We start from the raw sequence: 26776 nt of genomic DNA, 5'->3' as shown, positions 1-26776 counted from the left end.
CACTGTCACATGTCTATTCTGATGCATTTCGTTGGTTAAGAAAATGAGAATTAAATAATAAATAGAAAATCACGCATAACGTAATTTACGTACGCTTTCCCGACTTTAAGGGTAGAAAGACGCAACAGTGTTCCCGGCTCTAGTGGTAGAAACGCGGTTATGCGCTCCCCTCTTTAATGGGTTAAAGTGCCTGGGACACAAACAAAAGTTGCCCTAAAAACTTGTTTTAAGTACACGTACAAATGATAAGATTCCAATGATTAATTTGGTAAAAACAATGAAAAGGCCTTGAAAAAGATAAGCTGCATTCACCCATTAGCCGCCCCAGCTATATTGACCCAGTGCGTGCATGACGTCACTGGCCCAACAAGGTAATCTTCCGACTCTAAAGTAGGCGATGATAAACTGTCAGAAACTATTGGTTGCTCTGTTTTTATTGTTCGATTAAAGGAGTCTCACAACACAAAAAAGCGAAGGACATAGTAGTGTTTCATGCAGAAAACTCATGCAAATCATTTCTCGTAATTTGATCGATCTTGTTGTCATGATTATCACAGTCCGATTGTGTTATATTGCCAGCTATCTTAGATTGAAAGATAGTGAAGAGAGAGTGAGGTTTAACATCTTCTAAACTCATTTTATTGATTGGGAATGTCATTGCCCTCATGATTTTGTGGTAGAAATGATAGTTATTCACAAGTACAGTATACTATGCTTGTAGGCAGGAGTACTTTTTTATGACGTTGTGTGTTGTATACATGTGGATTACTTGCTTGTATGCGTAAATGATAATAGAAATCTAGAAATAGTATGACATGCCACTTTGTGTGTCATATAGTATGCATCAGATTATACTTTGTCGATATTTCATTCTGGGTCAGTGTCTGTCCCAATAAGGAGTTTAATTCAGAGAGCCATTTCAAATGCATACATGTTATCATGTAACATTTTTCTCACCAACTATTTTCATTTTCTTTTGTAGCTTCTACACTCTCTAATCAGCCCAGCACCAGCAATATCATCAAAATACCTGTTCAGCATACCCCATGCCTTTTTCTTTCTCTTGAAATTATTGTAATATATCTACTGTAACTATACAGGGGGATCAAAAGTATGCAGTCGTAAAAAGATAAAACCAATACAATACTTACTATGTTTATTTAAAAAAAAACAGAATAAAATACATTCATAATGTTACTAATTTCACCAATGTGAATTTCACCAATCTTCTTTTGCACCCCTGAGTATATCAAACGATGTGTAAGTTCTTCTCGTATGTTGTTAGAAATAAGGAGGACAGTTCCACTGATTGATTACAAAGGCTATAATGAAAACTGTTGTGAAGAAATAAAATGTCATTTTTGTTATTGCCTTTTCATAGCATCCAATAATGCAGAATAAAAAATAAATACAGGGTGACCACCCCCCCAAAAAAACAGGCCCCAAAAGAAGATTTTGATTTGGAAATTTGAAATGGATTTCTGACGAAGAAAAGGCCAATGAGTATAATGTTTTAATGTTATGTGCTAAACACAATATACTAGTTATACCTCAAGTTGTATTTCATTCCGTAAAAAAAATAAGAAATGATGTCTATTGAAAATTGGGGCACATTCTTTTTTGGTTCACCCTGTAATAATGATGTGTTATACATTCGTGCAATTTATGTTATTTTGTCAAGTACTTTCATTTATATGTTATAATTAGACTTTTCTTGCGGCTCCGTTCTGGTGGTGGTATCTCGGCGTCCTGATTCACAGAGTCAGACGGTCCAGTTGAGCGCATGTACTCATCGTCAATCTCATCCAGGCTATCATCACTGCATGTCCATCTCCGAATCTGCGGCCACTCCTGAAAATATGATTTCCTGAAAAATATTTATCATGCCAAGTATATTTTGTTTGAGATGATGGTAACCTATCTAACATGTAATATTGAAATTAATAAAATAACTAAATGAGAACATCGGTAAATGCGGCTCTGACTAAAACAACAAATACGAAGTATTGTTTGCTGCATATACTTCGAGAAAAGAAAATGAATTGGTGTAACCGTGACCTTGTTCTTTTGCTCGAATCAAGACTGCCACTGTTATTGAGTCTTGACACAATGCATTTTGTTGCTTCATAATATGTTTTTTTTTTTCTAATTGGTGGGGAAACGACTGCAAGGCATCAATCAAATCAAATGTCATTTCAACTTGAGCATAGTGTTTTCTTGTCTTGTCATTTCTTTCAATTCACCTCCGTAGTCAAAATCTCCTTGTCTATCTTCACCTTCTCTGTGCAGCTGCCATCCTTGATGACCCTATGGAGTGCAGCAGAGGAGAGCGTCTGGCCATCACGCTGGCCAAAGACATCATTAACAGGAGCAGCAATCGCTCTGTCACTGGAAAGTTGGAGGTGGACATCTTTGAGCTGCTCAGAGACAGTGAATATGAAATGGGAGAAACAAGTGAGTTCACCTGTTTTTTGAAGTTGAGCCGTGATTGGTCGTTACCTGAACCCTGAGCAGTTGTGATGTCATTTTCAGTCGACAGAAGTGACAAAATGGCCGCCCCCAGAGACGGCTAAAAATGGGTGGATTTTGCTGCTTAATTATATTAATCATATTGCCTTGTTTCCACTAGTCGGCCTGCATAGAACATATTCTTGGAAAAAAATATGTTCGGGTTGACTTCTACTTTAAGATGAATATTCTTCTGAAACATACGCGTTTTCTCAATTTTTTTTTCCAGCACTTAAATTCAAAATGACCAAAATAGAGTTAGCAATTGTTATTGAGGTTGACCAATCCACTGAGTAAACCAGCATATTCATATCTACGTAACTGTATATGACGGGTTACGTCTTGACTCACACCCCTTGGTCAGTAATTGACCTAGTGGTACTAGAACTCTTCGTTCCCTCCATTTCCTCATTCTTTAACAAGATAGTTTGGACAATTGGACACTGATCCAGCTTGGTGGGAACAGTTTAGGGCAGGGTTGGGCAATTGCCTGTTTTCCATCTCTCCCTGCTGCAACACACCTGATTCAAATGATCATATAATCAGCAAGGTCTGCAGAAGCTGGTTAACGATCCGTATCATTTGAATTAGGTGGGTTGCAGCAGGGTGACATATAAAACATGCAGGATATCGACCCTCGAGGACCGTAATTGCCATCCCCTGGTTTAGGGTAAATGTACAAAACATGATTTGAAAAAGATGATGGGTTTGATATGGAGGAACTTGACTCTGCTCTGACCAGCCTATATGGGGCACTTGCTGAATGGCTAGATGCTCGCTGCTAATGCTGGCAACTGGTGCTGTAATACACAATCCAAGTGCAATTAAAGAAGAGTTGGGTTTTTTTTGCATCCCTATTAAGTGATCCCTAAAACTTCAAATAAAGCGATACCTGTGCATGCCTTTTTGTGCCACATGACAATGTATTCTCGCAAACAAGAACACAATTGCTTTGGTTCTCTGACAAAAAACAAAAAACAAATACACCAACAAATTCTCCTCCTAAATTTAAAGAAATTTAATTAGGATGACCTTAAATAATGTAAATGTTTTTTGCTTGGTTTCAGTGACATTCAATGAATACCACACAATGTTCAATATGCAACTTTGAATATATCCTTCCTTTTTAATGTTTTAATCCAAAAGTATCTGAAATCAATACCATATGACTTGGAGATGTGCATTGTATGGTTACTGGTTACATGACTTGAGTGTGTGTGCATTGATTTTCCTTGTCTTTGTTCATTGTTTTTCTTCCTTTTCTTTTAACTATCACTGACAGAGCTTCAGAGGTACTATCAATGAAAACACTGGTTCTCCTGCTCGAATATTTACTGGTACACTCGTTTTCATAGCTGGCTTACATGGGGGTGCCTAAATATTTTTCATGCATGATACAGTGGTGTGCTTGGATTGTTTGTGTACACTTGGCAAATGTTTTGTATCTGACAGTATGCACAATTAGAGGGCGAAATTGGATTAGGGATGGCTGCGTGGCTGCAGTTAGATGGTAATATCACGGAGGGAGCAGTACCTGATCTAAAAAGTCCTAGCCCTCATTCAACAAATTCTCCCCTATTAGGATGTGTAAGTTACCCCTGGCATGGGCAATAATACACCCCCCGCCCCCATACCATCAAAGACTTTTGAACTTTTTTTCTGATGATACGCCAGATGGTCCTTTTCCTCTTTGGTCCAAAAACAATTTGAAATGTGGACTCGTCACACCATACGACACATTTTTTCAACTATGTGTCAGCCCATCTCAGATGAGATAGTGCCCGGAGAAGTCGAAGGTATTTCTGGGTGTACTGTATGACTTTTGCTTTGCATTTGTAGATGTAGCAACAGACTTGTCATGGTTTGACCTTGTTGATTTAGGTTTTTGACATTAGTTTCATGTTGTTCCTTGTGTACCTTTGTGTGTAGGTCTCGTTAAGTTATTGGGTCCACCCGTGCTTGTCATTTCAGTCCCGAGTGTGAGCCAATCAGCCTTTGTCTTGTCCAGGTGTTCCTTGTTGTCTTGTCGATTTGTCTGTATTTAGTGCTTTGCTTTCTCTCAGTCCTTGTGGGTTCATTGTCAATTGTCTAGTCTAGTCTAGTCTAGTCTAGTCTAGTCTAGTCTAGTCTAGTCTAGTCTAGTTTAGTTTAGTTTAGTTTAGTTTAATGCAGTCCAGTCCTAGTGTTTTGTTTAGTTTCTTGTGATCCTCTTTGTTTTGGTATTTCTTATTATCCCAGTACCTTGTTTGCCCTTTTGTTTTCTTTTTTTTAATTATCCTCAACTGCAGTCCTGCTTCGCTTCCCTGTGTTTCTATCCTCCTCCACATCAGAATCCTGACGAGACTGTGTTAAGTAACAATGTTTTTCTGAAGTGTTCCGAAGCCCATGTCATCAGTCATGACACTCACCTGTTTCCAATTCACCTGTTCACCTGTGAAATGTTCCAAGCAGGTGTTTTTTCGGCATTCCTTAAAGTGTTGCATTGTCTTTTTATTTACATTTGACACATTGTACAAATTTTCATTAGAATGCAGGATTGTACATTTACTTCAGTGGTCATTTACACTAGAATATTTCATGCTGCCATTATGAGTCTCCGTACGGAAGAGGATTAGTAGTACGGAAGAGGATTAGGGCCAGTGTGTGTGTGTGTGCGTGTGTGTGTGTGTGTGGGGGGGGGGGGGGGGGTTGAATAAGGTTGGTAAGATTCTCACTTTTATTTCAGAATCCTGACTTTATTCTCAGAATTCCGACTACAGTGAGAATTCTGAATATTCTCACTGTAAAGTCAGAATTCTGAGAATAAAGTCAGGATTCTGACTTTAAAGTGGGAATTCTGAAAAGTGAGAATTCTGACTATTCTCAGAATTTTGACTTTACAGTGAGAATTCTCACTGAAAAGTGAGGATTGTGACTTTATTCTCAGAATTTTGACTTTACAGTGAGAATTCTCACTGTAAAGTCAGAATTCTGACTTTATTCTCAGAATCCTGACTTTAAATTGGGAATTCTGAAAAGTGAGAATTCTGACTTTAAAGTCAACATTCTGAGAATAGTCAGAATTCTCACTTTAAAGTCAGAATTCTGAGATAAAAGTGAGAATCTTGCCAACCTATTTTTTCCCCCACTGGCCCTAATCCTCTTCCGTATCTCTGTCTATCATAACAACCTACTAAACATTAAAAATCACTCGGATCGATCAGTGAAAATCAATGTCAAGCGAAGGAAATGGACTTTGCTCGAAACCGATGATTGTCTTTGAAAAGCGAGTCCAAGCAGCATTGATGCAAACGATATGTGGAGACAAATTGCACTCTTGTTAATGTCTCAGTATATTGGCCCACAGTCACGTCATTCAGCCTCATAATCTGCTGAAGCCACGAAAGTGTGTATGGGCATGCAAGTGCAAATGTGCACACATGCATGTCTTTGCAGGCCCCACGGGTGACTGAGGGATTACTTATTAATCATTCGATTCACTGCCTTTGGATACACCACACAGGCCTGAAATGTGTCCTCCTTTGCTTCTTTCACACACACACACATGCACCCTCACACACCTCTGCACACACACACACACAATACTATTAATGCTGTGCACCTCCCCTAATAAGCAAAGCCATATTAGACACACACACATGCTCATACTTAACATAGTTGCACTACTTGTGTCTGTCTCACTTCATTGGTCATAGAAGTTTAATTGGAAGACAGAGATTATAAACCCACAAGAAATGGTATGGAGGATTAAAATAAATAGTCTGTATACCATCAAGAGTAAAAGTCACAATTTTAGCATTCATCCCCTAAAGGAAAGGCACATAAAACATGGATGCAGAATTCATGATGTTATTGTAAATAGAAGGTTATCACTGCCCATTTCTGGACTGCCTTTCTCCCGGGTGTGTTTTCCACAGTCCATCCCACCTCCTCCCATCTATTTGTGTCACTTTTAGATTGATATCAGCTCATCACACACGCAACAGTAAAAATCTGTGATTTGTCAAGCACCATCCATTTGGGATTGCAAAACAATAGATCCGCTCCTGTCCTGAGCATATGTTCACGTTCGGAAAACATGTTTACTTCTGAAACGGAAATATCCTAATTCATGAGGCATTTCAAAGATGTTGTCACAATTTTAGTAGTAAATAGGTTCTTTGCATATCTTGAAAAGCTCTGTAAATCAGTGCTTTGAACCCATGGAGGATGTGGGTGGCTGACACCGACCACTTACCCTCATCCTCATTGTAAGCAAAGCTACGTCTTTCAGTTGTACACTCTAAAAACAGTTGGGTAAAGAATAACACGATTTTGGGTCAAAAATGGACCGATGCACAACTTGGGTCAATTTGACACACTTTATTGCATTGCAGACCATTTTTGGGTTGTTTTCACAGAAAACAACCAAGAAAGTTGGGTTAAGTATCTTGGCAACCAGTGCCAAATATGGACACGCTTGTGCCAGACCTTCCTCGTCCTTGTGCCAACTTTCACCCCACTCATGGTGAACATGACAAAAAGCAAGTGCAGTGGGGCTTACCAGGAACTTTGATAACAAGCGACGCCATGCAAAAAAGCCAAAGAAGGATGTCATTTATCTTTAGCTGGTTTGGGTCTCCTGTTGTCATGCATGGTTTTGGTTTGTGTTCCGGTGCATATCTAAAGTTGCCTTTTTTTTTTTTTTTAAATAGTAACACTTATGTTTCCTTTCACAGTGTGCCAAATCATGTCTAAAGGGGTGGTGGCAGTCCTCGGTCCCTCTGCCAGTCCGGCCTCCAACTCTATCATCAGTAATATCTGTGGTGAGAAGGAGGTGAGTTCATTTACACATAAGGCCATGCTACACAAATGCAAATTTGGATTAAAAAAAAAATCCTCAAATTATGTTTTGTTGAGTGGGTTAGTACACTTAAATGGATTTTGCCCACCACTTACCTCTCCTGGGAAATCCTCATCATTATGAAAATGACCTCAAATTGCTTTGCCATAATCATGTTTCTCTTACTTCCATTACATCTCTGAGCCATCTAATCTGATTATTTTCCCTCATAAAGTTTTTCGCCGGCAACCCAAAAGAGACACATTATCATGAGGCAATCAATGGAAAAGATTGCTATTTTTGTTTCACTATCCATTTCTTAAAAGAACATTAATTGGTTTGGATAATAATTACCGACCTGTTGTCTATTTCTGTAGTCGGACACGATGTTGCTAACAAATATGAGATGATGTCTCACATTTACCCATCATAGAATGCTAATTGGAAAAAATCAAAAAGTCCAAATTTAAAACTCAGGCATTGTTTTGATACTTTTTGACACTATGTAACTTGTAACTTTTTTCCCATTTTTTTTAATTATCAGTATATAATGTTTTAGGGGCAGCACAGTTATGAGGTTCAGGGTTAAAATCTCGGCTCTGGCCTCCCTTGATGGCTTTTGCGTGGACTTGCGTGCTTTTTAAAAAAACATTATTTTGTACGTATTACGGCTTCCTCCCCTCTACATAATTGTTTGCAATCTACACCGGATCAGTTGTAATGGATTGTATCCCTACAAGTGTACCTAATGAGGTTATAAGAAATTGCAAGAAATTGTGTGAAATTGACAATTTTTTTAAAAATGAAGGTTCATTTGTCTGCCCTTATTGCTCATTTTGTTCAGTCCACTTAAGCATTGATCTGAAAATGTGTTCATCAGCTTGCACGCGCATGTGTGTAAGGAAACTGAGATTGAGTGCACCCGTATAAATGCCAGTTCATGTCAGTAAAAAGGCATGCACATCATTCGGTCATATCATTATTGACCGACCTTTATACATCATGATATATGACTGATTATTGAGATATAAAATGATAGCATGACATGTAACAGTTTTATTGACAGTGAAATGATTTTTAATTTAAGCATAACAACATAAATTTGTTGTCTTCCTAGCGATTCTCGTGTCAAGACATGGAAGTTAACAAGATTTATAAAATGGGCCATTGCAAATTTAAGATTGTAGCACAAGGAATATTATGGCATACGGCATGTGAACTGTTTATGGCAGTGATCTGTCATTTGGCTTAAACGTAGCTGTCATGATTTAACATGCGACGTACATGCATGTACAGTATGCAGGCCGTGTTTACTCTCGGCCGTCTCAGTTACGTCATGTGCTGTCAAACAAACAAAGAGACACTGACTGCTGGCTGTTCCAAGTGCCACTTGATATTGATTGTCTGAGCTGACTGCTTTGCAAGATGCACTGTCATAATCAAACTGTATGGATATTGAAGATGTACAAAGAGGACTTTTTCATGTATCGCTGGGTATACAAACATACTGCAGATGTAATGTAACCCCGACAGATTTTTGCACTTGGTGGGAGAATCATTCTGAATAGCTGTCTCAATGCCAGCATTGTCTTGAGCAGGTTAATGCTGCCTTAAAGAATTGTTTAACGGTGTTCCGCACAGATTAAAAAGACAAAGAACTTCCAATGGCTGACATAATCTTCTTTAGACAGCAAATTGAGAGTGAATCAACAGGGCCTGTGAAGCACACATTTATTTTGGCATCAGATCTTTATCTAGGTTAGATAAGTTTTAAATCCAACCTTAAAGACTGGAGGTGATTTCAGGGATTTGTTTCTAAATACATAATTAATGTTTGAAGATAATTGCTGAAAACATGTACAAAGACATAACCTTAAAGAGAAAAAGTCAAGCCAAAACTTTTCTTTACAAAAATATGTTCCACGCAGGCCCACTAGTCGAAATACGGCATTCTGATTAATAAAAAAACAATCATTGCTCAGCTTCAGAAAACAGGTGAGCCGTGATGGGTTGCCACCTGAGCCTTGTGATGTTGTTTTCAGTTGACAGAAAGTGACAAAATGTCTGAAATGGCTAAAAATGGCTGGATTTTACTGCTTAAAGAAGAAGTCAACCCAAACATTTTTTTTCAGAATATGTTCTATGCAGGCCCACTAGTTGAAACAAGGCATTCTGATTAATATTGTGTTTGTGGGATATGAGTTAAGCAGAAAAATACACCTGCTTTTAGCCATCTCAGGGAGCGTCCATTTTTTCAATTCTGTCAACGGAAAATGACATCACAGTTGCTCAGGACTCAAGAAACAACCAATCACAGCACACCTGTTTTCTGAAGCTGAGCCATGATTGGTCGTTATCCAAGCCCTGAGCAACTGTGATGTCATTTTCAGTCGACAAAAGTGACAAAATGGCCGCCCCCTGAAATAGCTCAAATCGGGTGGATTTCTCATATTCCACAAACACAATATTAATCAGAATGCCTTGTTTCAACTAGTGGGCCTGCAGAGAACATATTCTGGAAAAAATATGTTTGGGTTGACTTCAACTTTAACTTATATTCCACAAATGCAACATTAAACAGAATGCCTTGTTTCAACTAGTGATCCTGCATAGGACATCCATCCATCATCTATACCGCTTATTCTCACAGGGGTCGTGGGCGTGCTGGAGCCGATCCCAGCTGTCTTCGGGCAGCGGGGCACACCCTAATTTTGGCTGCCAGCCAATCGCAGGGCACACAGAGACAAACAAACATCCGCATTCACAATCACACCTAGGTACAATTCAGAGTGTCAAATCATCTTATCATGTATGTTTTTGGAATGTGGGAGGAAACCGGAGGACCCGGAGAAAACCCACGCAGGCACAGGAAGAACATGGAAACTCCACACAGGGAGGCCGGATAGAACCCAGACCTCTGAACTGTGTGCGTTCAAATTTGCAAGGGTTGTTAACACTTTCTGTGGGGTGTTATATTTCCAAGACGTATTTCTTTGCAGGGTCTTTGAACGTCCATCCATTATCCATACCGCTTCTCCTCACAAGGGTCGCGGGCGTGCTGGAGCTGGTACTTGTTCCTCTAAAACTCATGAAATTAAATGTGGGGTTCCTCAAGGTTCGATTTTAGGCCCTCTACTTTTTAATCTTTATATGCTTCCCCTCGGGGATGTCATCAGGGGACACGGCATCAGCTTTCACAGCTATGCTGATGACACGCAGCTGTATATTGCCGTGTCTCCTGATGACACAGGACCCATTGATACCCTTTTAAATTGCATTTTAGATATCAAGTCATGGATGGCAGATAATTTCCTACAGCTCAATCAGGACAAGACTGAGGTTTTAGTTATCGGTCCCGAAGGTCAGAGAGAGAAGCTTTTACCAAAACTACACATTTTTAATCCCTCACACTGTGTGAAGAACCTTGGCGTCATTTTTGACTCTGAGCTCAGTTTTATTCCTCATATTAAAAATGTAACCAAGATTGGTTTTTATCACCTCAAGAATATCGCCAGAGTCCGCCCGTTTCTCTCTCAGGCTAACACGGAAGTGCTGATGCATGCCTTTATTTCCTGTCGTTTAGATTACTGTAATGCCCTGCTCTCTGGCCTCCCGAAAAAGAGCATTTCACCAATGCAACTACTGCAGAATTCAGCCGCTCGGGTGCTGACGAGAACCAGAGGGCGGGAGCACATTACGCCAGTTTTGAAATTGCTGCATTGGCTCCCTGTGTGTTTCAGGATCGATTTTAAAGTACTTTTATTAGTTTATAAATGTGTTAATGGTCTTGGGCCATCTTATTTATCTGATTTGCTTTTATCATACCAGCCCTCGCGGATCCTGAGGTCCTCTGGCGCGGGCCTTTTATTTATTCCAAGGGTGAGGACCAAACTGCATGGCGAGGCTGCATTCAGCCGTTTTGGTCCTCACCTTTGGAATAGCCTGCCAGAGGATGTCAGGTCTGCAGAGACTGTTGATATTTTTAAGAGGAAGCTCAAGACACACCTTTTTAGTTTGGCTTTCAACAACTTTTAAATAATTTATCTTTTCTTTTGATTGAAGATAATTCTATGTTTTGCTTTGAATGTTTTAAAGCACTTTGAGTTGCATTCTTATGTATGAAAAGTGCTATATAAATAAAATGTGATTGATTGATTGATTGATGGAGCCTATCCCAGCTGTCTTCGGCCAGTAGGCGGGGGACACCCTGAATTGGTTACCAGCCAATCGCAGGGCACACAGAGACAAACAATCACACACACTCTCAATCACACCTACGGGCAATTTAGAGTGTCCAATCAACTTACCTTGCATTTTGGGGGAATGTGGGAGGAAACCGGAGTACCCGGAGAAAACCCACGCAGGCACTGGGAGAACATGTAAACTCCACACAGAGAGGCCGGAGCCGGGATCGAACTCACGACCTCTGAACTGTGAAGCAGACGTGCTAACCAGTCGCCCACTGTGCCGCCCGTCTTTGAATGTGTTTTTCTTTATTAAAAAAAGGAAAAAACTTCATTTAAAAAAAATACGTTTCCACCCCTGCATTGCGTTTAAGCACTTTAGGGATGCAGCAAAGGCTTTGAATAAACAATGTTTTAAGAGCTAACATGATAAAAATCATATGGTGAATTCACGTTTTGGATCCCCCACCACAAAGTCCCACAGAATCCATCTTATTCATATGACTGTCCATAGTTTGTACAATCTAAATGCAACTGCTGGTAGGTTTTCCCAAACTGTATCCCAAATCTCCAAATATGTCAAAAGTAATAATGCACTCATGGCCTTCTACACTCCCCGCTATTGGAATTATTTCCTTCCAAAAGTGAGTTCTGAAACTGCCAAACATAGGAGTCTAACTAAATGCCAGCCTGCAGTGACAAGGTATAATCCTCCTGTCATGTGAAATGGTGTTGCAAGGTACCCCAGCCTCCCTATTTTAGTGAGAAATGGCTGTCAAGCAATGTTTGCTTCATAGCTTCCTTTGAAATTATGAACTCCTTACTACCATTTTGAATTGCCTTTTGAATCTCAGGGTGCACCTACAGTATAGTTTGCGTTTCAGTTTTCTAAACTTTAGTTGCGCTGCTCCCAAGAACATATACGAATTCTATGAATGCTCACAGCAGTATGGTAAGATTTCATCAGAATCCATTGGAACACTAATCATTTAAGAATGTCTACACCTAAGACCATCTGTCAATCTGTTTTCATGCTTCAATTCTCCTCTTTTATTGAGAAACTGATTCAGTAGTTGACTCTTTGGGCCATATTTTTGTGCCTAGCGCAAGTGTACCTCAAAGCGCCTCATACTGTGCACGTGACATGAAAAAGATCTCTACTTGCGCGGATGTTGTGAAGTTGTCCACGCGAAGTGGGCACTTGGAGACCGCCTTCCACCCCCGATCGTGCGTCGGTTGGTGAGAATCAAACAAACCGTTAGCTGTGCCACAGCCAGGGGTGCTTTTAAAAATATATAAAGGATGATAACAACAATGCATTAAATGATTTTATTTCTGCAATGATAAAGAGGGATTGTCCCATGCTGCTGTCACTTTAAGAATGAAATACAATGACATCCACTACACACACCCGCGGAGCTCTCTGCTTGCATTTTGATCAAGTCCACCATAATCACGTTACACCACCCGCGCCACAACTTAGAACTGCTTTTAGCTGGTCTAAAGATTACTCTACTTTCTGACACCAAATTGTCCAGTTCGCCGGCTGCGTGTAAAAGGAAACAACCTCGGTCTGCCCGAACGCCCAACATGGCGCAGTACAGTCTGCCAAATTCACAAACATACGAAAGGAGGGTTGCACCAAATCAAGATGTGGCAGTTTTATGCCCTTTATGTCCACATTTGAGCTATAGCATATACTAACAAATAAATGCAAATACTACCTTACAATGGGCTCAAAGTTCAAGGAGTTGAAAAATATGAGGCGATGTTCTTTCAAGACAGTTTAACATTATTTATATACAATTGCCTCTATTCTTATCAAACGCATGTGTATGCCTTTCAGTTTGTTTACTTTGTGCTATAATGCCACTTAAGGTGGAGCTTTAAGTAAAAAAAAAAAAAAAAAAACACACACATGTATCAGATTTGCAACTCTGAACCAAAATAACCTCTGCAAGGTCCACCAGGAAAAAAAAGTCCTCCATGAATGAATAAAGCATCTGTGTATATTCAAAACCATCACAGTGGAAAATTGTACTGCCTGTGTTTGTAGAGGGTAAAACCACAACTGCGATTAGTTACCTCTATACAATAATTCAGAAACTGCAGCAAATCAGGCTCATCCAACAGCATGGGAGAGAAACCTGCCTTTGGGAAATAAACCTTTATTGAAAATTTGATAGTCTGCAGCAGGCCTTGGTAAAAATGTTCTGCAGGAGATGAGAAGATTGCCTGGTGGCCTAATGTTGCATGCCAAATCAGATAGGCACCCTATCACTTGCCACCCCCTCCCCAAAAAGCCCTCAGAGCTGAGCAGTATAGAAAGAGTTATAAGGTCATCTAAAGGCCTAGATAGACCAAACCGACATCGGAGGTCGTGAAGCGTCTGAATGCACCGTCAGATTGTTGAAGTGACCACCATCGTAGTGTCGTAACACGTCAGGAAGCGTCCGGTGGGCGTTTATCATTTAAGCATGTTGAATCGGCGTGGCGAGTCGTGACATTTGCTCACTCTGATTGGCTGTTAGCTAGCAAATCAGTGCTCGGAGCACCAACGGGAAGTGACAAATGCGGATAAACAGTGAGCACGCCTTCACTGCCTTAATCTTCTTACAAGTACAATAGCGAGAGTTGACAATTTAAGCATTTCACAATACCGTGTCAAGAACGTGAGGATTTACTTCGCGTGGGAGGTCATTGTGAGCGATAATATAGCTACATGCATTGTTTACGTTTTTATAATCCGCCCCCGGCCAATAGCTTTCCGGTTGGATTTTTCTAACAATGACAAATAGTGACTACCGCCGCCAATGGTATGGAAGGGTATGACATCTCATGCATGCGCAGAAGGTACTTTAATGGTCAGCCTTTGTCTGTCGTTGCATTGTATTTTTCCAGCGAGACGTGCCGCCATCCGGCCCGACGCCACAGGGGGTAAGCGTCTGTCACTGTTGGCCAACGTCGGATTGGTCTATCTAGGCCTTAACGTAACTAAAGGTATATCATAGTAACGCACCATATCTCGTCGAGTAGACCCCTTCCATAAAATGATGTTGACTCTATTTCTTATGTACCGCAGGAAACTTGGGCTTACTATCATCACACATTAAAGGTTGAGAAAAACCTACATTTCTTATGAAAGGGCCCCTGCAAGTGGCCGAACATTGGCACTTACTTGACAGCTCTAGACTCAAAAATGACCTCATGCAGCAAGATTATTATAGCTAACGGAAACTAATGAAATAACTTAAACTAAAATAAGACATTTAAAAAAAAACAGTTCCGTTAATGAATTGAAACAAAAACAAGTGAAATAAAAATAGATAAATAAATTGACAAACTACAAACAAACACTTTTTATTTTATTTTTTTATCTTGCACCCGATAAATTCTGCATACTCCACACAAAGTCCCCGAGTTACTAATATCTGATTTACGAACATTTGTACTTAATAAATGTTCGTAAAATGACACATTTTTAAACTTGCGCTACATCCTGTTACAGGGTACTGTAGTTCCCCTTTCTGCCGCAACCAACGCCGAGCAGCACAGCTCCATACACTAATTTCCAGCTCTCATCTACGTTGAGAAGAAGACGAAGTCCACTTCGTTAACTTACTAGCTGCCATTAATCACCACAATGAAGAAGACGAAGATGAATGAAGACAACTCAGGCTTCCGAATCCTCTGCAATGCTTTCATCGCCTCATCAGCCTCACCTGAACTTGGTACTCTTAGAAGAATGCACCATAGATGGAGAAATCTCCAGCGACGATCTTTCCGATGACAACTTCTCCCTATCACCAACAAAAATTTTCCTTCGGCTTCCTCCATCTGCTTCTGCAAATCAACTTTGCTCAAAATGTAATTGACAGTACACTACTACAATACGTACAGTGGTGCTTGTTGATGTAATTTCCCCGCCTCACAGTGCAGAGGTCGTGGGTTCGAATTCGGCCCCGGCCTTCCTGTGTGGAGTTTGCATTCCAACCCCCGTGCCTGCATGCGTTTTCTCCGGGTACTCCGGTTTCCTCCCACATTCCAAAAATATGCATGGTAGGTTGATTGGACACTCTAAATTGCCCTTATATAGGTGTGATTGCGAGTGCATATGTTTGTTTGTCTGTGTGCCCTGCGATTAGCTGGCAACCAATTCGGGGTGTCCCCCCGCCTACTGCCCGTTGACAGCTGGATAGGCTCCAGCACTCCCGCGACCCTTGTGAGGATAAGCGGTATAGATAATGGATGGATGGATGGATGGATTTCATCATGGCATTTGGTTGTTGTGAATTTCTTTCAGGCTTTTAAACAGATTCATTTCAACTGTGGAAAGCACTAGTGCATCAATGATTCATCTGGTGAAAGTGGACATAAAATGTGACAGCGGTTGTCACATTCCGAATACATCATCAGTTTTTTCACTGTTCAAGGTGAAAGCAGGTCACCCTGAACAATATTCGCTGGGGAGACTGTTTGTACGACCTGTTTCCACTGTGCACACTGCTAATCTTATCCTACACTGTGAGGGCAAGGCCACAGATGCTGCGCGATTCTGTGGCGGCTCGTGTGAACATTTGCTACAATATTGCGGCTGACAGACCCCACTAGATGATCAGCACATCGTCGTCAGCCGCCTATCAATCTCTATCTGCTGGTGCAGATGCAACCTCCGCTGTGGGATTGAGCCCATCTGGCTTTCACGGTAGCCAATGGAGGGGCAGCTAGTGTGGAGAAGAAGGCTCACTGCGTGCACCACTCCGGTGGTTTGTTTCGATCCTTTGCAGTTAACCATGCAGACGTCAGGGTCAGGATTTTGTGCAAGGGCAGATTTATATTGTCTAATGAGAAACATTTAGTCATGGATTAGATAAGAGCTGTGTTTCTTATCTACAGGCTGGCAGAGTAACTGGAGTTTATCCTCCATTTTCCATGGTTCCACTTGCTTCCCCGTTTTACCTCAACAAAATTCATATTTTATATATAAGGGCCACTAAGTATGACTGTTCCATTGAGATTTGCTGTGTTCAAAATATCATGATGCAAGTTAATCTCAGATTTGTTCAGTTTTTCAAAAATGTTGGAAACAATGAAAATATTCATTGCCATGCTTTTAAACCTTTTATTGACTTTGCAGTGTTGCATTGAGATTCAAGTTGAATTTGTTCCTGCCCACACTCTTAACAAGTCATATCTGTAATCATTTTCCCCCATTGTGCTTTATAAATACATACCAAAAAATGCATAATTAGATGAAATGTAAAGAAAAATAAACAATTGTCTTCATGTTTGCTTCAATTTAATGGACATTGTGCCATTCCCTCCGGTGTGCGCCACTTGGCCACCTGGTGGCAGTATAATAGAGACATATGGATACTGTATACGGAGCCAATTTCACCTTCTCAGTAAGCCATACTAATAGTAATTGCTCTTTGCAGAGGATAACGAATATATGCCTGTGAGTATCGTGAGTATCTGTGCACATGTGTTACGCCGCCATTTGAGTGTGTTTTTCCATTATGGGTTATAACGCCGCAACCCTGATGCTATTCATTAGCCCCTAAATGGCATTTACCATTGTGTGTTAGCATTAAGCTGAGGGACTTTAAGGAGAATTATACACAACGTGTACTGCAGTTCCCATTTTGTATTGTTTAGTTTAGTTTAAACTAATTTATGTTTAGTTTGTGAAACAGTGGCTCCTACTTATGGAGTGAAGTGGAGTACAGTGTGGGGAAATGACGGGAATTTCAATAAAGACAAAATCAGTATATTTTTACTTGTCGAGGCAGAGGTTCATCCAATTCACGGTGTGTATGAATGTGCCACTATTGCATCTCACCAAACACAAGTACCCCACTGCCAACACACGGGTAACTTCAACGAGCACCAGTGCTCTTTGGTGGGTGGCGCCTTTGTCCTCAAGATTGTGTTTGAAACGGCCACAAGCTTTCATTCTGTTCCACAGCCTGTTGAAGAAAAAGATGCACAGATTGACATGTGGAAACATTTTGCTTACACGGCCAACAGTTAAAGAAAGTTGAAACATGCTACCATCTTCAGTAAGTCTGCTTAGCCGTTTTTTTTTTTTCATTTGTTTATTGATTTCATGACAAAATAAAAGAAAAAGAAGACATGTTTACATAAAAATGCATGAAAAGAATAGGCATGACACTTTCTGAGACTTTTTAACAGGAAATATTTAACTTTCAGATTTAAATAACCCATTCAGAAAGATTTCCATTATGACTTTTACACTTTTACACTCACCATAACTATGAAGGGATTCAATTACAAAGAGAGTCCCTTTACAACTCAATACAGGACGCGTGCTTATATTTCCAAATACAGGACGGTTACGTTTTTCAAGGGATGGCTGGTAACCCTACTTGTACTTCTCTTAACTTCATCTTGAGACTGTGCCTCCCTCTGAAAGTTCTTGCCTGTTATATATACTTGTCTGTTCACACTGAGGATTTTTTGCATTTTTTTAGAGGTGTGTTTTTCCCGAATGCTTTGCACTTGCAACCCCACTCATGATCTACTCGACCCCAGTTTGTTTTACATTTTGTTCATTTGTTATGGAAAGTTGAAATGTGATGGCTTGGTTAGATTAGATCCTACATGACTTGTTTTTGCAACCTAGATTCCACTCCTGTACCGTGAAATGTGTATCATCCCTGTGTCTAAGTGGAGAGATTTTTTTTCTCTGTGACTCAAATGTGTCAGAAAGTCATGAATATTAATGTCAAGTCTGATGTTCAGTGGTTGCTCGGGGCTTGCAAAGCCATCTGCTTGGAGGAGAACAGAGAGATTACACCACTACATGGTGGATGGTGGGAGGGAGGGCACTCAGGTAGGATTTAAAGGTGAGCTCGGGGTGAGGTGGGCCCATTTTCGAGTTGGGGGAGGTCACTGGTAGAGCAGAAGCCCCTGAGATAAGCAATAATGAGCTTTTTGCCTTCAAACACTCATACACAGATAAATAAAGTCACTGACAAATATGGCTCCTTTTTCCGAGCAGTTGCAAATTGCTGTAGCTTGTGTGAATTTTGCTTTGATGCTTCATTCTTTACTTTGCCGGACTTTTGATTTCTTCATTCACTTTTTTCAGAGGCTCTTGATCCTTTTAATTTTCGCTCTTTGCCTCTTAAAGGTTCCCTTTAAATGGACATCTACTCGCGAAATGGAGGCAAAATGGCACCATTCCTTTGTGTTCGTTTGTACATAATGTTGTTTATAAATACTACACCCAGCCCATCATCCAATCTAATTTTTTACAGGCGAAACGGCACAAGCCAGCACAAACGAAGCACAAAACTAACAACATATTCCCCCCAAATTTTGTGGTGGTTGGAGTTCCCAGCATCACTCAGGTCAAACAATGGGTACCATTTTGGCCCCGTTTTTAGTAACTGGGGAGCTGGATGGCGTCATCATAATTTTAAATTCGTAATATCTCTAAAACGGTAGCAACACCTTTTTTTTTTACAGCACAAACGAAGCACAAATGATTGGTAGCATTTCGGGTGCATTTGGAGAACAAATTAATCTCGAAAAACTGCAAAACAGTAGCCGCACAAACAACAATTTTAACAGCACAAACCAGCACAAATGAAGTACAAATGTAACAGATTATTTCCCCAAAATTTTGCGTGGGGTGGTCTTCCATGCATTTCTGCCCATGTAGCTATGTGTACGTTGCAATTGCGCCGATAACATTGTTATACAGTGCTAAGCAGAGCTGGGCATTCCGTCAGATTGACGGACCGGTCCATCAGTCACAGACACTGACGGACGCCCGTTTTGATGAGGATTAACGAATGACAGGACACCTTTTAAAAAAGAGGGACTAACGAATGACAGAAGGTGGGCTTCATCCGTCAGTGTAATTGTCATCGCTCATTGACAGTGATCCAGTCCATCACTGGTGGATGCCCGTTTTCTGACGTTTTTCGGGGGAAAGCGACGGACAGACCATCGGACTTCTGACGGACTTCACTGGCGGACTGATGGCCAATTCAGTTCGTCACAAAAAATGACAGACTGACGAATGACCTAACGGGTACCTTGGCCGCTGACGGATGACAAACGAGGGACGAGCAAAATTTAGTAAAATGCCCATGTGATAAGTAGTTATAAAGTGCAGGTTGCGGAACTCATGCCAGACTCAAATCAGTCACTGGGCCCTGTTTTCACCACGCATGGAAAATTGAAATGGTGAAAAATAGTTAAATGCTATATCTCTATAGTTCAATACTAGATAGTTCTTTGTCATTGCCCTTATTTTAAACAAATATCTAAAATATGTATATTGTATTTAGAAACAAATAACCAAATACATTTTACGTAGTCTTTCATAAAACCGTTTCCCAGCAACAATGTTGCTTCGTGTGACTCATTATTATGAAACATTAAGTACGGCATTTGTCTATTTATAATGTGCATCATGGTCTCTTTTCAGTTTGTGTTCAGTCTTTATGGAGCTGTCGAAACGGATTTTCACCTGCGAGCCTTCCAGCTATTCAGCAGCTTTTTGTCACTCGATAAGTCCGAGAGCCAAGCCTGCAAATCCTCTCTGGCCCAGAGAGCGTTTACGCTGCAGCTACGCTTAAATTAGAGTGTGTCCCTGCCAGACACCGGTCAAAAGCCCGGCCGGCGCGTGGCAGCTGCTATCGTCGTGCAGCCAACACACATATTCATCAGTCATTTCAGTCACTTCTCTGCTCCATACCAATGCAGACCTATACGTTTTTTTGTTTTTTTTAACTCTCTGGCATGAGAATGTCAAAACCATCCAGAAAGCGTACCTGCTCTCTCATGCCAAGTCAAATGATAATAAGTACATTTTTAATAGGACACTCTCATTCACAATGCCATGGAAGCTGCGTCTGCTTGGTGGGACGAAGTGACGTAAATTGAACCAGTGTCTAATTAAAAAAGGATTCAGCAGCAATGCCAGGTGAGAAATAATTATGAACCGAACAAGAGGCTTCAAATCGTCACATCCGCCAATTATATGGCGGGGAACACACTGAAAAATGTGTTCTATTGGCTGTTATTTTCACAGTGCCTTATGTGCTGGTAGTGTTTTTGATAAAATACATTTTGCTGCAGAATTCTGAAAAATCATGTATGATGTCATTTCAGACTAATGTAAAGCAAAATCACTCTTCTTGAACCCTCACAATCCATCTCAATGAAGAACTCATGAAAAATAATCAACTGTGATCGCAAATCTCGCAAATTATGAAATGATTGAACACATTATTAATTGCGTTGTTTTTGCTCACAAATGATGATAAACCATACGCTTGTTAATAGAAACTGCCACAGGGAAGCAAAACACCAAACAACTCAGTGAAAAAGAATGACAGTAAAGTAATCATTACACAAATCTCTTTCATTTTGGATAAGTTGACATTTCAATTGGTTACACATTTCATGCTCTGGTAGACATCATGCTGTAATGTTGTTCTTTTCTTCTTTTCATCAGAGCACTGATGATTTTTTTCCCACTGTGTTGTATCAGCTACTTGCCGGAAGCGCTGCAATCGTTAACAAAATAAGATGATTATCAAGATATTGAAAATGTGTGTAAGAATCATTGTTTCCCTGATCGTTGACATTAGTTGTGCTCATACATTTACATACCCTGTCAGTGTTTGTAAAATGTGAAACCATATACTCGAACCGACATTTTGGGTCAAAAATGGACTGATCCACAACTTGAGTCAATTTGACCCAACTTTCTTGGTTGTTTTTGCATAAAACAATCCCAAAATGGGTAGTTTTGTACAAAACAAAGCCCCAAAAAAGGGTCTGTTTTGTATAAAACAATGCAAGACGGTGGGCCAAATTGACCCAATTTGTGTATCGGTCCATTTTTTACCTAAAATTGTGTTATTTTTAACCCAACTGTTTTCAGAGTATACTTTAAAGAAAACATGAGCGGTCCAGCCAAGTCCATTTATTTGATTTTTAATGGGTTTCAAATTAAACTATGAGACATTTTAGAATAGCACAATTCATTAAGTCATTAAACTAAACATGTGACAGTAATAAACAAATAAACAGTAGTGAGCTGATCTCTGTTCATGTCAAAGTAAAGAAAGTCAATGTATGCTTAATTTGCAGTGATGGGCACTTTACCCTATATTGCCGGTCCGTCCTTATTCATTAATTGTCCTCTGGCCCCATCCGTCCACGTCCTTTTAAAGCGCTTTCCTCCTTACATATCGTCAGTCCGTCCCACCAAAAAAAAAAAAAAAAAAATGTCCCTGCATGACACTGTGTGAGAGACGCTAACAGCCAAGTCCATGCATTATTTAAAACTTATTAGCTGGCTAATTTCCTATTCACATCCACTTACCTTATCGAGTGTGGGTTGAATTGTTTACAACAGTTGAAGTGGCGACCATGAAAGCATTTTCACACGGCTAACCTGTTTCCTGAAGCTTAGCCATGATTGGTTGTTACCTGAGCCCTGAGGAGCTGTAATGTGATTTTCAATCGACAGCAAGTGGCAATGTGGCCGTCCCCTGAGATGGACAAAAACAATTGGGTTTTACTGCTTAACTTATATTCCATGCCATGGAATTGCGATTCCATGCCATGTTTAGAGTTTTGGGGCTATGTAGATCATAATATTGTGAAGAACATTTTTGGGTTGACTTCCACTTTAACTGATAGCAAATTATAATGCCCATGAGGCCACAGTGTTTCTTGTGTTAAATGTGAGTTCACTTCACATGGGTGCAAATTATTATTCTCTCAAGTTATTACTCCGTTAAAACCCCCCAAAAATGCATAAAAGCCACAAAAGGTAAAGAAAAAGCTGCACTCCTTCAAGAATTTTTTTGGAACCTGAGAAATACAAGTAAAAGTGGTTATACTGTATTAGTAGGACTGCCTCAAAAGAGCATCAAACAGCTGCAGCTAATTCAGAACGCTGCTGGTCAGGTTCTGACCAGATCATAGAGGTCAGAACATACCACTCCAGTTCTAAATTCTTTCCACTGGCTCCCAGTAAGCTGCAGAATTCATTTTGAAATTGTACTACGGTCTACACATCACCGGGTCCTGAATATATTAAAGACATGCTGATGGAATATAAACACAATAGGGCTCTGAAGTCTGCAGACTTGGGCCAATTAGTGGAGCCCAGAGTTCAAAGCAAACATGGTGAAGCAGCACTGAGCTGTAATGCTGGACGCAAATGCAATGAGCTACTAATGGAAGTGAAGTCTCCCCCAAGTGTAAATGATTTTAAAACCAGGTTAAAACCTTTGCTCATGCCACCACAACCCCCCCCCCACACACACACACAGACACACACACACACCTTTGATAAAGTTTTTTTTTTTTTTATCATTTTTAAATCATGTCATGTCATCTTCCAAACCGCTTATCCTATATAGGGTCGCGGGGAGTTGCTGGAGCCTATCCCAGCCGTCAATGGGCGAAGGCAGACTACACCCCGAACTGGTCGCCAGCCAGTCGCAGGGCACACATAGACACTGTCACTGAGCGGGAATCGATCCCACGCTGCCCGCACACAACTCAGGCGTGTGTACCACTACACTATCAGCGGACACCATTTTTAAATCAATTTCACAATATAGTCATTAATTTCAGAAACCTACTTTTTTCTTTCCTTTGAAATGTTTTCAATATCTTGTTAATGTGTGTAATGTTGTCAATGTACGTTTTTTTTTTCTCTGCTTCTGGATGCCGTTAGCTGTGTGTGTTTTTACAATGTTTTAAGTGCTTTTGTTGCTTGTTTGAAGCACATTGAGTTGACTTCTGTATGAAATGTGCTATGTAAAGCTCCCTTGCCTTGCCTAGTATCTAACCTGCTATTGAATTAATTTTCATTTCTAAGTAGCTAATAAGCCACCTCCCAAGGGAAATCTCAGCACACAGATTTAATGTGTGACATTCCTTCTCCTGTCAATAAAATGTACAGTTGTTGCCCTACTTTCCACTCATTCCTCTGTTTTCATGTTGCCATACAATATTTCCAGTCTATTTTCTTCTCTGTCTAGATAAATTTTTTCTAATATCCGCTTTTACGGCATCTACACGAGCCACGGCTCACTGTGTTTTACTACTTATTGTTCTCCGGTTCATCCTGCGACTGCCTTGCTTATTTTATCATATGCCCTCTGCAACCTGTCTCTGCCTTGCCCTCTGCCTTCTTTCCTACATGCGAGTGTAAATGATCGGAAGGTCAGGCATGCTTCAGGCAGCTGATGGAAACCCGGGAATTGCAAAGGCTGCCACCCGATGTGGCTCTCCCTAATGAGTTGACATCAGTCTCGAGCTGAATATCAACGTTGAGGAAGGCCTGCTATGTTGTCTGTTATGTTTTGCTCACGGTAGTCAACTGTAGTCTCTATACCTTGTAATGGGCAGTGTTATGAAGGTAAAATGAAACTTTTTACATAGATTACAGTCTAATAAAAAGTCAATTGCTACAAAAAACAAAAATCGGTATTCCTGATATTTTCAGCCAAGTCTTACACCCTGATGCTAAATACAACTAATCTTATCACCTACACCTTCTATTCTAATTCAAAACATTAATGGCAGCACCCGCTAGTTTTGCAGCGTGACTTTCGCTTAACTAATGGAGACAGCTAAGCATGCTAACCGACTAGCTAGTGTCTTTACTGAACCTGCTCGTAGGGTTTTCATCTTATGGCGAAAAGATTAAAAAAATGGGGAACTGCCAAGAGTCACAAAATGCCACCAAGAAAAGCAGTTGTCAAATCAGATGAGGAGTTTCTCTCGCTAAGTGACTGAACTACCGCAACAATCAGAGTCATGTTCATAGCACTAGTTCAACAATGACAACAAACATTTATAGCCTTTTCAAAATAATCATATAGACTCATGAGCAAAAACACCGGATACATTTTCAAATGAAAAAGGCCTAAAACAGGTTAAAGTGGAAATCAACCCAAACATTTTCTTCGCAATTTACAGAGCTGGGTATAACCCCTATGTGATGGACCAGTCCATCTATCCACCTATGACGGACACCCATTTTATAGGCGATAAATGATAGACGGGAAACTAAAAAAAAAATAAAAAATAGATGGATAAACTAAGCATAGTTACTATGTATGTGATCGTCTATGGTCTATTTTCGCGGTGGGGCTTCAATGCCCGCAGCGAGGCTGCAATTCCCCGTTGGCTGCTGCCGAGGCTTTTTGACAGCTTCTGGGTCTTAAAGTATTTTCTCAAAAATAAACATTAATAATTGCAGCAATTTAGTTATTTAACAAGTGTGTATCAAACTGGTAGCCCTTCGCATTAATCACTGCACAGGAAGTATTTTCAAAAGGGTTGTTGACCCCTGGTCTAGAAGTTAGCATGCCTGCCTCACAGATTTGAAGCTGGTCCTTGAATCTTAGGATCTTTCATGATTTCCTCTTGTGTTGATTTGCCCCAAGTACTTCTGACATTCCAAAAACATACGCGTTAGGTTAATTGAAGACCATTTTATAGAAATTATATATACTGTAGGCATGTATAAATATGACTGTGAATGTTGTTTGTTTATACAGTATGTGCCTTGTGAGTAGATAGCTAGCCAGTTCAGGATGTTCTCCGCTTCTCACCCAAAGTCAGCTGGGTTGGGCAGTATGGAAAATGCACGGATGGAAACTTGGACATTTTGTCTTGTGTTATGTGCTTTATATGTACACAATAATATACAGTGGTGCTGATGGAATGGTTGATTGTTATTTTGGTGCAACAGCAGCCCCAGAAAAAAACAGCCGGTTATGGTACCTATATTGTGTGGGAAAGATAAGGAGAATCCAAAGTCACAACAAGAGGAGTAATGCATGCGGACAGTTAATGGTATTTTAGCTCATTTTCAAATACCAGTGGGAAGCTTTTACAGAATGCAAAACATGGACAAAATTGGATCACTGCCAAGTTAAAATGGCAACTTAATTTAATTAGATTGCATTACAGCAAAAAGCAATGGTTTTCCATTAATGCATACCTTCTCAACACTGGTAATTGAGCATGACATACATTCAGGACCAAGCCGAAGTGTATTTTTGCCCGTCTGTGTAATCGTCTATTACCTGACATTGATGATTATTGTTTTGTTTGATGCCTGTAAGTTTGCTGCTTGATTCATTTTATTTTACATCAGGCATGTTTTTGGTCAGCTAATATTTCCTAATAGCGTGCCGCGCGAGTGCTATCTTTTGGCCACGTGACGTCACATTGCGAACCGGCAGAGGGTCAACATTGAAGCGTGCTCGCAGACAACTCCTGTTAGTTCTGCTTGTTTTCTGCTGTTTATCAAAAACATTTTTTTTTTAAAAACATGGTCAACGAGAGCACTAATGAGAGCTCATTTAAAATTCTATACGAACCGACTGATAAGTGATTACTATTTGATCCCGCTTGACAAAAAGGATGGAGGGCGGAAGGGCTCCCAGGCTGCAGACAAGATGCCGATAAACGGACTGGAACATTTTTGTAAAATGCCCACCTCTGCAAATGAGGAATGTGTTGATATACGTGTGGACAATTGAATGTGCCATCAACATGTAGCAATTTGACTCGGGGAGGCAGCTTTAAAGACCCTGTAGCTAAAGTCAAATCAAAGATTTGTTTCGACAAAGTAAATTCTATTCCATTTTAGTTCCATGGTCCGTGATTTACACTGGCATGAAAATAGACGATTACATAGATGAAAAAAATGGGCTTCCATTTATGCTTAGTCAGACTATGTTTTAAAATTTACCATCTATCGTTTATCGCCTAAAAAATGGGCGTCTGTCATAGGTGGACAGGCCAACCGGTCCGTTATATACGGTAGGCGGTATGGCTAGCTCTACATATTAATTTCCAGCTCAGGCAGTTGGGGCGAGCATTCACGAGACATTGCTTTTTGTCTTTTTATCACAAATTAACGTGTTTTATCACATATGTTCACATATGTCTAGTATATTTAATGAATGTGTGTGACATATTTAGTCACTCCTACGGCCAGAAAACCGACTCAAAGTGCACGCTTTATAAGCTCTTCGTTATGGTTGACATGCGTAGTAACCAATTTTTATTTAAGTGCAAATATAAGTGCGATATTTACTAAATCACATAAAAAACATTTTGATGATTTTATTATTATTTTTTTTTAATTGTACGCTTTTACCAGATGGTCTGATTATGTCCAAACGTCCAAGTTTTTGACAGTCTACCATTCTCATAGTACTGTGACAATATAAGA

General features: G+C 40.2%; 1 protein-coding gene and 1 long non-coding RNA gene across 3 annotated transcripts in view; one reads left to right on the top strand and one right to left on the bottom strand.

Annotated features, from left to right (window-relative positions):
• The window catches only part of grik4 (glutamate receptor, ionotropic, kainate 4), a 351164-nt gene that overhangs the window by 180452 nt on the left and 143936 nt on the right, over positions 1-26776 (top strand). For both annotated transcript variants that reach the window (XM_086035775.1, XM_086035774.1), the window contains exons 4-5: positions 2290-2454; positions 7227-7324. In XM_086035775.1, the coding sequence (XP_085891901.1) occupies positions 2290-2454; positions 7227-7324 (263 nt within the window). The remainder of the gene's footprint in view (positions 1-2289; positions 2455-7226; positions 7325-26776) is intronic.
• On the bottom strand, positions 1821-4838 carry LOC147144925 (uncharacterized). The gene is made up of 3 exons (XR_015087463.1): positions 4750-4838; positions 2277-2417; positions 1821-1851 (listed from the first exon to the last, which is right to left on the bottom strand). It is a non-coding gene; the product is annotated as an uncharacterized LOC147144925 (long non-coding RNA).

This window comes from Filicampus tigris, chromosome 7, assembly GCF_054856515.1.
Source record: "Filicampus tigris isolate MCC_2025a chromosome 7, RoL_Ftig_1.0, whole genome shotgun sequence".
In the NCBI taxonomy this organism is placed as follows: Eukaryota; Metazoa; Chordata; class Actinopteri; order Syngnathiformes; family Syngnathidae; genus Filicampus; species Filicampus tigris.
This window is presented reverse-complemented; position numbering and strand designations above follow the sequence as displayed.